Source organism: Struthio camelus, chromosome 8 (genome assembly GCF_040807025.1).
Source record: "Struthio camelus isolate bStrCam1 chromosome 8, bStrCam1.hap1, whole genome shotgun sequence".
Taxonomy (NCBI): Eukaryota; Metazoa; Chordata; class Aves; order Struthioniformes; family Struthionidae; genus Struthio; species Struthio camelus.
Window position 1 is genome coordinate 3607368 of NC_090949.1, and position 15995 is coordinate 3623362.

Below are 15995 nucleotides of genomic sequence, written 5' to 3' on the forward strand. Positions count from 1 at the left end.
GTGGTGAGAAAGTAGTACAAAAAAATCTTAGTACGATGAAATCATGTGAATATACTAAACTGGAACTCAACTTGCTTCCTTTAAATTGACCTGCAACTCCATTTACTGTTAAGTCTGGAGTATCAGGCATTGTTTTTTCTAAACAATTAATGCAAAAATGGTCTGATAATTTCTGCCATACTGCATACACAACACTATTAACAACAGAAGTTGTCGAGTACAACCAGCAAAGGAGCGTGAGAAATGTTCATTTGCGACACTGACTGCCACATAAAAATCTAGAGCAGGTTTTCAGTAAACGCAGAGTAACTTCCCATAGTTGAACAGGTTCATATCCAAAACACGGGAACACTTGAGGGTCTATTTTCCTTTCTGTGATTATTCCGGCCTCCATTATTAACAGAAAAAAAACAAGTTTTCTCAAACTTATAAACACACACCAAAAAAAAGGATGATCAACTTTGTCCTGTGTAAATCCAAAAAGTAATCCCTTCTAAGCCCTGTGCGATACAAGCTGCATTAGGTGGGTACACGGGTAGGTGCTTCAGCTTCCCTTGATGCAATTAGAACTGGCTGCAACTGCTGGGGGAGCGGGGGGACAACAAATTTTACATGTCTGGTCTCAGTAACTAAGTCAGAGAGCATTAACTCCCTAGAAAACTCTGTACATTTCCTCTGAAATTCTGTCACCCATAAAGAGACACGCATATGCTCAGGAGTTATTTTCTCATTCTTAAGTTTAACCAGAATAATGACCTTGGCCATAAATATTCGCTGGGAATTAATGATTGGGTGGGGTCAATTGCCTTTGGCCACTTCCTGAGCCATCAACTTTTCCGGAGATGGCCACTAATCATGAAGAAATACCCTGTCCAACTCATTATTTGTTAATTAACACCATATTGTCCGTGCACCTCAGCTGGGGACACTGGGCCAAGTTTGGGCTACAGATTTCCATGGAAGACTCCCACTGAAAACCAGTTAAGAATTTGGATTAGGAGCTGGTCCAAAACCCAGGGAAATCAGCAGGAAGGCTGCAATGTGGCTTTTGATCAGGTGTCTCATGTCTGCAAACACCCACACTTCCACTTCATCTCATTTGACAAAGCACATTTTTCTTTAAAACTCTTGGATTATGAAAGAGTATTTGGGTTTCTCCTTTCTTTATCTGCTGTATGCTTCAAAGACATCCACGTCAAAACGCAGCAGTTCCAGGCTCCTGAAGTGACAACATGAAATGAATACCTTTCACACAAATCTGGTGCCTCTGAACACCTTTGTCACAAATCTGGTGCTTCTGCTCACTCATCCAGGAACTGACTGTCTTTGCCACATTCTCCTGTTCTCAACCATGTATTCCAATGCTGGTTAGTAACAGAAGAGCGAACTTCCTCCCTCTGACCCCTGCCACATCTCTTTCAGTCAGTGTGGTGGTATGACAGGGGATGGTGTGTCTGCTAAGCACATGTAATACAACTTGAAAAGAGCAAAGTTGAGGCGTGTAGGTTTTTTTCATATGTTTTATAATACTTACCATGAACCTGAAGACTATAAAACAACTCTGCCGTGCCTGCTGTGTTGACAGCCACACACTTATAAATGCCAGTGTCCGAGATCTGAGCACCCTCAATCTGCAGGATCTGCCCTCTGTTCAGGAAAGTGGCACTTGCAGCACTGGTGAGCGGACGATTGTCTTTGTACCATGTGAGAGCTGCATAATGGAGCAAGAGGTGGAAAAATAATTGAATATCAGCCTTAACACTATCCTCCACGTACACGAGATAGTCTATGAAAAGAATGTTATCAACTTAATAAATTGTAGGGATTTATTCACCTATTACCAAGCTCAGCAACTGTTTCAAAGTACACAATAATGTATTAATTTTTCACCTTTTATCCTAAAGTATTGCTACATTAAACTAAACGACCTGTGGAAGTTTACAGAATCAAATTGCAAGCAACCTAACCAGAACTCAACTGGAATGCCGCAAAACTGAAAACCAAAAATAACAGCTGGAAAACTGTTTTTACTCTAAAAGAAAATGTCATAGGAACTCAGTAATCAACACAAATCGAGGGCTTCTTCGCATCTCAGCCAAAAGATGGCACCCTCCATCAGCTTCACTGGCACCAGCTCAACATTCAGTCAGAGGGAACTGCAACGTGGAATCGTTTCCCACGAGACGCAGGCTTTCGGAGTGACCCGTTCCAGGAGCAATCTGGCCTGACTGATGAACAAGACTGCAAGCAAGCTTCTGTATTTTTCAGCAAGATGTTGCAGCTGCTGTTGCTTTTCTCAGCTAATGTTATATATCCTGACATTAGTGTGCGGCATCACCTCATAAATAGAAGAGGTGACATATTCATTTGTGTCATTTTAGTTGTTTGTTCAAAAGCAATTGCCAAGTTGGAGGAAAAAGTGGTTAAGTAAAACAAGTGCAAAGTGGATATAAAAGCCCTTTTTTTTTTTAAACAACATTTTACATATACCTTGCATAATTTCAAATTTTGTTTTATACAAGTACAAATGATTTTAGAAAAGAGCACTTTGCAGAAAATCTATTCTTAAAGGGTCGAGATGTTGAAATGGGATGGTCATCTGAACTTTAGCAATATCTTTCTTCTGAAAATAGGACTATCGACAGCATAAGAATAAAATCTTATACCAGATACAAGCTAGTAGGTACAGCCTACTAGATATACAGTCTTTCCCATGATTTGCTGCACAATAAGTAACGCAGAAACAATCACTGTCATATTAACATAATATTTTTACATCCCGCTAGGAGAAGGTAGGAGACAAAACACATATGGGACAAATGAAGGAAATAAATCTTTTCTCTGCACATCTCAAAAAAGAAAAGAAAAAAATAGCCATAAAGAAACACCTAATTCAAAAGTCCTAGCACTGACAGAATCCCAGCAATGGAGTAACTAAAATCCAGATTGTTTTAGATGTTTTTCAACTCAGAAACAATTTGAGAGCTATCTATCTGTCTTAACAGGAGCCAAACTACTTTGGCTTTTACATGGCTAAATGCCCATTATTTCTAGGGGAAGCTTGCCAAAAAAAAAAAAAAAAAGGCCTCCCAAAACAAACAAACAACCCCCTCCCCAAAAAGAAAGGTTGTAACTCGGCAAAACGTGAAGAAAATAAAACACAAACAGATATATAGGGCCTACTTCACAAAGGGTAGACTATAAGGAGGACCCACAAAAACTTGACCGCCATCGTCTGGGCATGTCACCTAAAAAGGCGACAGAGGGGGTCTAACAGCATCGTTGCCCAGTGACAAAGCATTGCTTTATGTCTAAGGGAATAGCTTATTCTCGTGTTTTCATTCATTTGAACAGAAATACTAGGTATTACTGAATTTGCCAATACTTACTCCACATTACTTACTCTATATTGACATTTCCCATTCCATATACTAGGTTCTGGCTAGTTTAAATACTAGTAAATTAAACTCAGGTTCAGAATATCCATTATTTTCAAAAGACATACAACAGCGAAAACTTGTTATCAGACTTGCTGCATGTTCTCAAAGGCACATGCACATACCTGGCAGAGGGTTTCCAGACGCTCTGCATTCAAGATGGACTGGATTATTCACCACCACTGTTTCATTTAACATTTTCCCTGCGTCCTCCAGACTGGGTGGTTCTGGGAAAAGAAAAAAGCATCAGGTTTTAACTACTTCAGCCACCCAGTTAGCAGAACATCCAGTCACAAAGTAATCTGCCCTCTGAGAAAATTTGGGCAATCAATTGCACAAGCTTGAACTAACTGTTCGATGACTGAGGAAATTCGCAAGAAGTTCATCTTTGGAAGTTGACTGTTTTCTAATTATATAGCCTCATGAGTGTTAAGAGGAATAAAAAATAGGATTTTTTTTCCAGGAACAGTGGCACTTAAAAATGAACGTTAAAATGTTTCACAGCACAGAACAGCATTTTTTTCTAATATGGCAAGCTTATCTCATTTGAGCTGCCAATATTAAACTTAATGCTGTACAGCAAGATCCTTTATAAAGCAAGATACTTTACCTTATTAATCTCTATAAATTTGCAACATGACAGAAATATCAGATTATAACACTCTGAACAAGGAGATCAAGAGCCAAAGAAGTAACTTGTGAGCGTGGGACTCTGACACTACAATGCCGTTATCAACAGTATAAGAGGAGTGAGGTTTCTCTTTCCAGGCCTCATGGAGGGAGATAGCGCAATTTCTCTTTATTTCAGCTTAACATTTTCCAGTTACTGACTCTGATAAAAACCAATACAATCATTATAAGCACTTTGCCACAATCCATTCCTAGACCTTTTGTATCATTTGAAGGCTGGGTTATACCAAGAACGCACAATGCTTCACAACCGCTTCTAAGGCACATACAGGTAAAACATGGTGAGGGCATTTACCAAATCCACATGCAGATAACAACTCCTGAAGTTTTCCTGATTCCTTTTGTGTTGTTTTTTAGCAGGAAAATAACATTCCCTTTAAATAGTCTGAAAGATTCCCTGATGAGAGAAGGCTTCTTTCTCAGAAGAGGCATTCCTGTAAAATTTCCCCAAAACAAGCTCATGGGAAATGCTGTTTTACCCACAAGACTTGCATCAAACTGGCAATACCAATGGGGTACATCATGTCTTGATTCAGAAACAGAACACAGTTCTGAGAGTCTTGGTGGTTCAGTGGAAACGCGTTTGGCTTCCTGGTATATGTCTGAATAAGAAAGTGAACTGGAAAGACTCATTTCTTTTTGTGGCCCTTGGTACCACGCTAGGAACGCCAAATCACTTCTTACTCAGGGAGTGGGACAATGAAAGAAAGGAGGAGGATGTGAGGAAATAACAAAAAGGCCAGAAATTAACACTGCTTTTCCAAGACAAAAGAAAAAAAAAGGGAATAAAGATGTAAAAAAGCTGCCTTAAAACAGCCATGTTTAGCTTCTAACTAGAGGCAGAAATATCATTACCATGCACATGAAGCCGAACGTACTGTTGGGCTTCTCCTGCAGCATTTGTTGCCACACAAGTGTATCGGCCAGCATCTTCGAGCAGGGCCTTGACAACTTGCAGAATACGGCCTGAAGACTCCAGCTGCACCAAAACAGAGAGCAGGGAACCACTTTACACAATGATCCCACGCAGAATTGCTAAGGGCAATGGCACGGCAGACCTTTATGCTGAGTACAGCCAGTCTCATCTTTCTTCTAACCTGTGGCTAATATTCATGCAAGAGGTGCCCCAGTAGTTCAGAGACCTCAGTGTTCCTGGGACATCAGGATTATTAGCTGTACAGCTGTGAGGCGACCTAGATGGCAGAGGGACAGGCAAGCAAGGCAAAAAGGATGCTGCAGGCAGAGAGCGCTGCCACTAGCAAGACATCAAAAACTGCTCCAGCTTCAAGTAAACCAAAGCCATTACAAGCACCCTTCTCCTTGCAGCATGCAGGCACTGGGAAGGGCTGTTCCTTGAAAGCCAGAACCTCACAGTGAGAAGGAAACATATAGATATGTGCTACAATGGCAGTGCTTACAGAAAAACATATCTATCTAATCCCGCCTCACAGTGACAAGTGGGTAGAGCCATCTTGTAACTGGCAGATGACAATACCTTGTAGATTAAGGCACAACTGAAAGGAGCAGATGCTGAATTTACAGTCATGGACTTTTCTGGCATGGAGATGTCTAATGGGATTCAGTCTACTAAACACTGATATTCAATCCTGGATACCGTCTTACTCAGATAAAAAGCCCATCGCCCTCCAGGATGGATCTTTAGCATCTTTATATCACAGTACAAGGGAATCAAAGAAAAAAAAAAAATACTAATGTATGTAACTTATTGTAACCATTTTTCATGTTTTGAACCTTATAAAAGAGTTGTTCTTACTCTTATATTTCTTCTGGCTGTGTTTACTGGTTGACCATCTTTTAACCAAGTTATGGAAGGGCTGGGAATGCCATTGGCTATGCATTGCAGGGTCACAGGCTTGTATATCACAACAGCTCTCTCCGAGGGCCCAGTTGTTTTGATGGTTGGAGGAACTGCAAGAAGGACCACAAACAAAAATAAAATATCGTTATTGTTTGAAGATACATATTTAAATATATAATAGCAATATACCACAGACAAGAAGAAATCTAATCTACTCTCATCTCCAATCTTTCAGCCCACTAATAAGAATAAACATTTTCAGAAAATTTGAGCAGCCTTGCTAGCAGTTTAAAATAAAGGCAGTATGCTGCTCTTTTCCTCCCTTGAGTCACTTACCATGCACAGTAACATCAAATTCCCTTTCATGTTCTCCTGCCTTATTTGCAGCCACACATTTATAGCGGCCAGTGTCTGACACCTGAGCTCGAGAGATGAGAAGTCTGTGCCCGTTTAACAAGATCTTTTGTCCAGCTCCCTCTTCAACTGACTGGCCATCCTTCCACCACCTACCAAAAAAAAAAAGCACAATCTCAGACTTCCACCACCACGAGATCAAAGACAGTTCTAAAACATGCACACCTCTGTTTAACAGTATGTCTCAGTAACTACATTTGCATTTCTTGGAAGGTCTGGAGATGTAAGCTGGTATTCTGCCTTTCTGAGTGCCACAGACTGAACTCACTTCTCTGGGAAAAGCAGTACAGCGAAGAGGCACTAAAGAAAAAGTGAGAAAGGTGACAGACCACTGGGAGGCAGTAGTGGGAACAGATGCCCCCAAAGGAGGCAGAGAAGTCTGCAAAGTAAAAGCAATCCCTGCTGGCCCATAAGAAGTATACAGCTTCATTAGCGATGGAAGCAGCGTTTCATCACTTGATGCATCTTGTCATCTGTCCTAATCCCCAGGACATGCCTATTGGCGCAACAGGCTGAAATACTTTAAAACAAAATGGAGTGAAATTCTGAGCCTGTGATGCAAGTGCCTGCTGCTGCCTTCACTGGAGCCAGGATTTCTTCCTGCACATATTAACCTTCACTAAATAGCAAGGTCAGTGTATAAAGATTACACCCAAGCCCACCTAATCAACCAGTGAATTTTTTTTTCTTTTTAACTGAAATACCAATCCCCTTACATGATAGTTGGTGAGGGTGTCCCTGTTGCTGAACAATCCAACTCCAAAGGGCTATGGAGAATCACAATGTAGTCCAAGAGCTCGCCCCCTCCTTCCACAAATGGTGGGACTGTAGGAGAGGAAAAAAACAGCAACAGAAATGCTTATGCATCAGAAATTGCATAAAAACCTGCCATAAATAGTAATGTTTTTAAAACATCTTGATACCCAATTCTGGGACAGGGACAAATTTGCATTCAACATGCAGGATGCACCAGATGATGTTTTCTTACTTCATCAGCTCACTCTTCCAATTCTTGTTATTGTTTTTTTTTTTGTTTATTCATTTGGTGGGGGGGGCAGGTTGTTTTTTTAACAAGATTCTGTCTGAATCCACCAGAAAGCTGCTGGAGAGGAGGTTTCCTTTTAGCACCTTCTCTCAGCAGAGGGAGCAAAAGTGCAGAGGACCTGTGTCCCTCTCACAGGTCCTCTCAGCTTTGTCCCATCCTCTTGAAGGAATGGGTAGGTTGGGGAGGAAGCACTGCCATACAGCTCCTCCCAGCTGCTTCTCTGACCAGGACCAATGAGGTACGCTTGGAGTAGCGGAATGTGGGCTTTACATGTGCCTGCAATATCCTGCAGTGCTCTTCTGCAGGAGGGCAGTTCAAAGCTTAGAAATGTCCAGACAGTAAAAATCACACCTTTAAAGGCCTTAAAGCAACCCTCCCGTGTCAGGGTAATTTCTTCAATGATCAACATTTGCACAATACAGACAGACCGAAGGGATTACTGGGATTCGGATTGTGGTAAAGGATGCAATCAAAAATGAGGGAGAAATCTTTTCCAGAGAAAGGTTCAAAAATTGCAGAACACAACGCAAATTTAAGAAAGATGTTCTACTCCCAAAAAGCAACCAACTCAGTGATCTTTTTTTCAATTGATTCCTTTCACATCTCTGATTTTCTTCTATTAGGGCCTATCAGAAAAATTTTCGAGGTCCCTGAGAATACGTACTCTTTCATGCAGGAAAACTCTTCAAGAACTAACCTCAAGGTAAGAGCCTTCAAGCCGGTAACCCTTGACAGAAGAAGCGCTCAGTGCTCAGGTTTAACTAAATATGCAACTTGACTAACTCATGTAACGATACCAACAAAAATAAACAATGCTTTTATGTGAATCTGGTAAATTAGTAGTTCTGCTGCTTCACACACCTAAGACTTCAACTTCATACTTCATTTCTTGTTCTCCAGCTACGCTTGTAGCCACACACAAGTACTGGCCCCTGTCAGCTTCGACAGCATTCAGAATCTCCAGCTTCTTCCCACCAGACAAAATGCGAAGGTTGTCACTTGCTCTCACAGGCACACCATCTTTTAACCAGGTAAGGAGAGGCGGGGGGTTACCCTCAGCTTTGCATTCTAACGTCACTGGATTGCCAACAACCACCTGCCTGTTCTGGACCGTGCCAGCATCACCCTCAATAACTGGAGGAACTGTAGAAAGGAAAAAAAATATATTGCAAGTAATTAATTCTGCAGCCAGAAAACGTATTAAGAGCAAACAGGTTAGCTCCTCCCAACCCACTTTGGCTCTACACACCACTACGTTACGCACAACTTCATGTGAGAATGTGCTGCCGGGGCAAGCCAAGATAAAGGGAAAAGAATTCAAACGATGTAGCTGACTACTGACCAGTTGTATAAAACAGCGGATCTGCAGGGTTTTGAGATGGGAAAACTAAATTTGAAGGTGTTAACACTTAAGACCTCACCCACAGTGGCTATTTCAGGTAAACGTTGCTTAGCATGCGCATGCATGAGAAAAAGAAGGGACAGGAGAAGAGGAGAAAATATTTTTTGGAGGGAAATAGTTTCATACTTCCTTAAAACATGACAGCAAGAAGTCATGAGCTTTTTGAGAGTCACCTCAAAAATAAAGCACAGAACGTAAAGCTCTTTCTACACTGTTTGCTAATGCAGGACAGTAAACACTTCTTGTAACATGGCAAATAATCAAGCTCAAGAAACTCTCCCTTACCATAGACATCCACTTCATATGTTTTTTCAGCAGCTCCCGCAACGTTGGTGACACGGCAAACGTACTTTGCAGAATCCGAAACTTGAGCTCGAGGTATCTGCAGGAATTGCCCCCTGTCCACATACAGAACTTGGGGACTGGAAATAATTGGGCGCCCATTTTTGTACCATGTAATGGTAGGAACCGGGATTCCCTTGGTTTCACATTCCAGATTTATAAGATTGTTAAGAAGAGCTGATACCTCCGTGGTAATATTTCCTCCTTTAATGCTAGGAGGGACTGTTTCCAAAGACAAAACAAAAGCATTAAAGCCTTAGTATACAAGTCTGTGCAGTTTTAAATGGGTTAAACAATAGAATACTGTAAGAACAGAAGAGTTTAGCTTGATCAAACTTCCAAATCTTTTTTGGTTCTTGTTTTATTTTCCCTCAGCAAAGTTACATGGTGTCTGTACAATTCTCTAGGGCATACTGAGAGATGAGAGCACCAGGCGAGCACAACATAAAAGGAAGCTAAGATATAACCGCCACAGGAAAGCACTGCAAAGCAGTGCTACCCCACCAGAGGTACCTGGAAACATTTTACTTTCTAGGATTACAACGTGTTAGGCCAACTAGGCCTCCAATGCTTCCTGGAACGCATCTCGGTATGTCTCTGCCTCTTCCCCATCTCTGATGGGTAAAGGAGGAGCAACCCCTATACTCCTTAGGAGTTGCTTCAGGAGATTAGGAACAGTAACCTGCTATTTAAAATATCAAATGCATCCAAGAGCCTCTTCACTGGATTGGGAACTGCTGCATACTCAGAACTCCTGAAGATGAAGTCACTTACCTTGAGACTAAATATGAGCTTAGCAGTCTAGCTTTATACTCCTATTTTTGAAACTCTTGGCCCGCAGTCATTTCCCTTACTCGCTAGGCAGCAGTACCTTTTTTTTTTTTTTCCTAGCAAACAAGCTTTCGTGTAAATCAGCCAATATAAAGAGTTCGTAAATCTCTGTAGCAGTAATAAAAACAGAGTGCAATTGGCAACAGCTAAATTTATGACTGCTCAAAGTACCAGATGCATCTGGCAGACACATTAACTCTTCTGCTGCCAAACATGCAAGGTATCCTAGCCTTCCACTGACTTCCACAGAACGTTCACTGAACATGTCAACACAGAAATGGAAACCAAAGTGCCAGTGAAGGGAGCTACACCTATGAGATGGATCTTGCAGACAACCAAAACATGCTGAAGTATTTTCCTAATTAAATAATTTGTGCATAAAAATATGCCGATGCATAAAATATGCTGAAATATCCACAGCTTAAATGCAAATGTATGTCTTTATCAACAAATGCTTTCATCCACAGAGATGGAGAACAGTTTTAACATGCTGTTCTGGGAAAATATGAAAGGCAAAAGTAGGACTAAAGAGCAAAAACAAGTCAGAACAAGTGAGAATTAGCATCCACGTTCCTCGTTCATTCTCTGGGCTTCTGTTTGTCGGGTCAACACTAAGCCATTCAAAAGTAATGAAATAACCCGTCCTACTATCACCAGTTCCTACCCGTCTTCTCAATAATCTGGTACGGTCTACTCATATTTTCAGAATTTCAATTGCGCTTTTTTCACTCCTCTAATCTCCCCACAACTCTGACCACCTGAGATACATTACAGCATTTTCTTTGTTCCCTACTGAAAGGCACTTCGTTTTGCTTGGTGTACAGGCATATTTATGTGCATGTGGTTGCTCCATGCTTCAGACACGTCCCAGATGAGGGGCATAACGTGCCCTGAGTTCACAGCTATCAGATCCAAAGGCAAAGAACCTTCAGGAGCAAATCACGAGAAATGAGGTTTCATTACCTGAGCGCTCATGGATTCAAATTCCCACACTTCACGCTCTGGGCCCAACAGTCTTATCCCACCTATAGATTTTTGTTCTTGTTTCCTCCTCATTTCTGCTAGCGCTGCGTGCTCACAGTTTTCACGTTTGACTGGGCCTTCACACACTCTTTGTCTTCCAAATCGCAAAACTCTTCTCTCCTCCCTGCAAAGGCTCCTTCCTTCTTACGTGAATCTTCTCCCTCCTTTTCAATCTCTTCATCTACCTTAAACTTATCTAGAGTAACTACAGGAATTGTCTGTGCTCACCATGTCGGTGGTGAGACTCAGCTACTCGTAAAAACATGAAAAGTAAACTTAGCATGCTATAAACTTTATCAAAAATAATAATGTTAACACAGTTACCCACGCTTGTGCTGCTGCTTCTGCTGTAAATTTCCTCTATTTACACCAGTTTAAGTAAGATGACACAACACAGTACTTTGACATCATTTGGAACACATTCTTTTTTCAAAGACTTTTCTGATTCTGATTGGTTTTGCATTGGTTTAAGTCTACTAACTTCAACTTATTCCTCGCTGAATTTACTCCTAAAACTAGGTTAAAGGAAAACAAGACCACGACTGTATTAAAATAAAAATCTTCCAATTCATTTGCCCCTCCTTAAAGCAGATGAACAGAATGAAGTCAACTTGATAATGAAATAATTTAGTTGAAACCAATTAATCACAAAACTTGAGAAGGCCTTTGAAGCTTTTTTGGCTTTCGGTATTTAGAAACCAATAAAAAGCACATAAAAGCCACTTCAATGCCAAGCTTGTAAAGATGCAGACTACATTCATACTTAATGTGATACATATAGATGCTCAAGATATCACCACGTTGACAGATCAAGTTAGTCTACACACACATTTTTCAAGTTCAGAGTCTTCACTTATATTCATCTGAGCACCTCTCTTCAAAGAATAAATCTATTTTCATGGGCAAAACAGGAAGATTTTATAGGATTAGGAACTCTACAAACTTACCATGGATGATCAGCTTGACCTCCTTAACTTGTTTGCCAGCACTATTGGTGGCACTGCACTGATAACGACCTTTGTCAATCCTTCGAGCGCTTTTTATGTGCAGAACTTGACCTTTGTCCAGAAGCTCAACATTGGGATCACCCAAGAACAACGGCCTGGAATAGAGATTATTTCACCTCACAAAACTCTGACCCTCTCCTTTCACAGTTGATTTAAGCTGACAATAATAACAAAGGGTACTTTAACGGCAGTAATTGTATTAAAGACTACCGTTTAGCGCTAGAACAACACTATTAATCCTAAGAACCACACTAAGGTGACATGCTATTAGAATCCATTATTCTCCATTTCCAGAAGAAATCAAAAGACAAAGCTATTTGACTCGGGTCCCCCAGGATGCCAGTGGCAGAGCCACAGTCCTACTCCTGCTGACAGCTCCCTTTTCTAATTACTAGGTCATGACAGTCCTTTGCTGATAACAAAATGTCTGCATAGCCTCGATAAGAGTGTCAAAGTTTCGACACTGAAGAACATGCAATTGTCGCATCAGGGTATCTGGGTGTACTAGCCAATATCTATACTGAACTGCATTGTTAAACACCAATGCTTTTTTTAAACTTTTTTGTTTCTCAGCTAATATTTAAGCTGCCTAAATTCTTCTCTTTGTATGCTTTCCTGCAAGATGAGATGAAGAATTGAAACATGCATGCTAAAACTGTTTTAAAATTTTTAGTGTATATATAAAGAACCGTACAAGGCACGAGCTAGAAAAATATTTGACATGGGTACTGTCTAACAGAGAAAAAAAAAATCATGTCAGCAAAGCAACTGTTCTAACTAATAATACATATAAAATAATATAGATGGAAAGAACTCAAAAAAATAGTTATGTATTTGTCTTGGTTCATACACTGTCTGGTTTCAAATATTGTAAATCTACTCTGCAAGCGCCAGCAGTGTGAGTAATGTGACAGCTCACAGAGGAAAGCACGATGCTAATTTTTGACCAAAGGACTCTACCGTGTCACACTACCACAAATTTTGCCTGATGACAATAACTTAACATTGAGAGTGGTTGCAAGAGCTTGCTTAAACAAGGCATCTGTTTCATCTCTGTTCTAAAGGAGGAATGACCTAGACAGAGACCGCAAGCAACAATAAAATACTTACTTGCCATCTTTGAACCAGTGAATGTCAGGAAAGGGCAAGCCTTTGGCTCTACACTCCAGACTGATTTCCTGGTTGAGGATGACTGCAATTTCACTGGGCGTAGCAGCACCTATTATACTTGGTGGAACTTTAAAAAGACATATGTTACAGGAAGAAATGGAATTTAAAGAGGGAAGATATGCTACGAAACAGGAAGAAAAGTAGTAGTGGATCATACTGTTCCCTCAGAGGAACTTCAGTTTTCAACGTGAAGTCTGCTAGTCCAAAATATCATTTCTACTGTGACAAGCACTTTCAAACTAATGCTGGTGAACTGGTACAGAAGATTCCTTCTTGCTTCCCATCTATATTAGTACCGTACTCCCAAAATGCAAAACAAAGCATCAAAGAGCAAAATCCAGAAAAGAAAAACAGCATTTTGTCTCTGTTATTATCCAAATGGCAAATGGTAAGTACTGAAGAGCCATCATGAAGAGTGCTACAACCACCAACGTTCAATGGGCAGCATAAGGAAGAATCTATTTATATGGAGTCGAAATGTAAGGATGTCTTAAATATCAATTATTTTTCAGATCATCATTTAAAAAACAAAAAACAAAAAACTTCACACAGTACTAACCTAGTACATCTACGTTAAACAGTTTCTCAGAACTTCCTGCTACATTTATGGCTTTGCAGGAATATTGTCCAGCATCAGCAGCAGCAGCTTTAAGGAGCTTCAGTATCTTCCCATTGCGCAAAATCTGGAGAGTACTGCTTTCCACAACCTTAAAAGAACCCAAGAGATTACCCTTATGTGATCCAAGTTACATCAGCCAAATATCACAGCTGGATTTTTATAAGAAAATGGTAGTTTTATTCTAAGAGTAATCCATTTTCCTTTTCAGTCACAGCACAAATCTCCTCAAAAACTTCTGCAAGATATCCAGTACGACTTGCAGCTCGGCATACAATACAGGGTGGTAAAACTATAAATTCTTTGTCCATCAGCAGCGGTCAGTTAATTCTGGTGCATAAAGAGGTCTCTCCTCATCTTAAAGTATCAGTTATCAGCTACAACAGGAATCAAGCTAAGAAACTCAAATAACCTCCATGAGTTCTTGTTCCTCTACACCTATATAACAAAGAAAATACCTCCTCCTTTGCAAGTATTCTGGCATCTACAACACTGGGAGTGGCACTGACAATACCGGGAGATTGTTAAGGTTAATTCCTGGAAGAATCTTGAAAGAAGAGTTTACTTCTGACTTACCCAACAGCTGTACTAATGGATTAGTCATATTTAGCTAGCTTTCTATATGGGTGCTCTTAGTGTAGTTTAAATATACATTAAGGCATATAGCTACTTTATATGAGCTCTCACGCCAAGCACTCAAAAGTGAAGTTAATATATAATAGTTAATGAAATATGCTGCAACTGATGGTGATCATAGGTACTTCAGTCAGGTTAACTGTACATACCTGGATATCTTCCTTATACCAGGAGATTATTGGGAAGGGGTTACCAGATACTTCACACAAGAGACTCACAGGATGCTGAACAACTACAGATGTATTCGTCACCTTTTCTTGATCTCTAATTTCCGGGGGAACTGCAAAAAAGTTTGAAGTAATCTATTATGTCCTCTATCCCAGTGATTTCCCACTTCTTCCTTCCACCGCAACGAAGGACCTCTGTCATCCAAATTTCCCTGACCTCCTCTGATGTTTCATCTCTCCTCTGATGTTTCTTCTTCACTCTGGACATACCTCCCTTTTAACTTATTCTCAAAGAACAGACTCTTGTATTGCCTAATAACAAACTCCTAAAGAAAACTACTTAAAACACAATCATCGTCAATTTTTAAAAGAATAAGTTATAATCCCATGTTATCCGATTCTTACATAAAGGAATTCGATTCCAGAGAGTCATCGTTCTTCATTTCTCCAAGAAGATTATTTCTCCCACTATGAGTGCATAGAAAATGGGCTTACGCAGCGGATCAGAAAGTTCAAACCCCACTGACAAGCCCTGCTGGCACATGAAGGAATTCCTGCTTTTCTTGGAAAAAAGATGAAGATGTAATACTGCTTGCATATCAGAACTAACTATCAGGGGAAGTGAACAAGGCTGGAGTAAAAGTACACTGTTGGAAGTAAAATATATCATCTCCAAACATCTCATAGCCACCTGCAGATTTCTATTTTGCAATTAGGAATAAAGAAGAAGAGTATCGGGGGCAAGTATTCTCTTATTCTGTGTTCCACTCTACGAGCAATAACTGCTCTTATATTTATATTTGAAACGTGCATGCAGCATCCAGTCCTTTAACTTCTATAGGGCAAAAGCCTTCACTGCTATTTTGTCAAAGTCATCAAGTATAACTACAGCTCTTTATAAATGAGACTCACCTAATTATTTGAGCACAACAAAGATGGCTTGCATATAAAGCTACAGGGAATAGAAGTAACAGAGGCTATACAGACAATAATAGAAATGCAAGCACTCAGTTTAGTTTTCATAATGCAACTGCACATGGGCAGGTTTGGGGCATGCAATTTCCAACAATAAAAGGGAAGATGCTCTTCTGACAACAGTTCCCCAATAGTTGTATTTATTATTTACCATGAACTTTCAGATTATATTTTCTTTCTATGCTTCCAGCTTCATTGACTGCCACACAGACATAGTCTCCATTATCAGAAGGTGTAACAGAAGCTAGGATCAGCAGTGTCCCATCCTCCAGAATTGAAATCCCTGGTTCACTGCCCGTCAGTTCTCTTCCGTTATGTAGCCATTTGATGACAGGCTTTGGTGTACCTAACAAGAAAAAGGTGAGACTTCAAGAAACTCTTTGCTTAGCTCAGAGTAAGAGGATTCCAGTAACTCCCACCA

At 40.3% G+C, this 15995-nt stretch overlaps 1 protein-coding gene across 7 annotated transcripts in view; it reads right to left on the reverse strand.

The window, feature by feature from the left end:
- The window catches only part of HMCN1 (hemicentin 1), a 252628-nt gene that overhangs the window by 83990 nt on the left and 152643 nt on the right, over window positions 1-15995 (reverse strand). For all 7 annotated transcript variants that reach the window (XM_068953529.1, XM_068953530.1, XM_068953525.1 and 4 more), the window contains 13 exons: window positions 15726-15920; window positions 14582-14712; window positions 13740-13887; window positions 13121-13247; window positions 11951-12105; window positions 9093-9371; window positions 8267-8548; window positions 7077-7185; window positions 6283-6452; window positions 5902-6056; window positions 4983-5106; window positions 3563-3664; window positions 1535-1711 (listed from right to left, as the gene is read on the reverse strand). In XM_068953529.1, coding sequence (XP_068809630.1) covers window positions 1535-1711; window positions 3563-3664; window positions 4983-5106; window positions 5902-6056; window positions 6283-6452; window positions 7077-7185; window positions 8267-8548; window positions 9093-9371; window positions 11951-12105; window positions 13121-13247; window positions 13740-13887; window positions 14582-14712; window positions 15726-15920 — 2154 coding nt within the window. The remainder of the gene's footprint in view (window positions 1-1534; window positions 1712-3562; window positions 3665-4982; window positions 5107-5901; window positions 6057-6282; window positions 6453-7076; window positions 7186-8266; window positions 8549-9092; window positions 9372-11950; window positions 12106-13120; window positions 13248-13739; window positions 13888-14581; window positions 14713-15725; window positions 15921-15995) is intronic.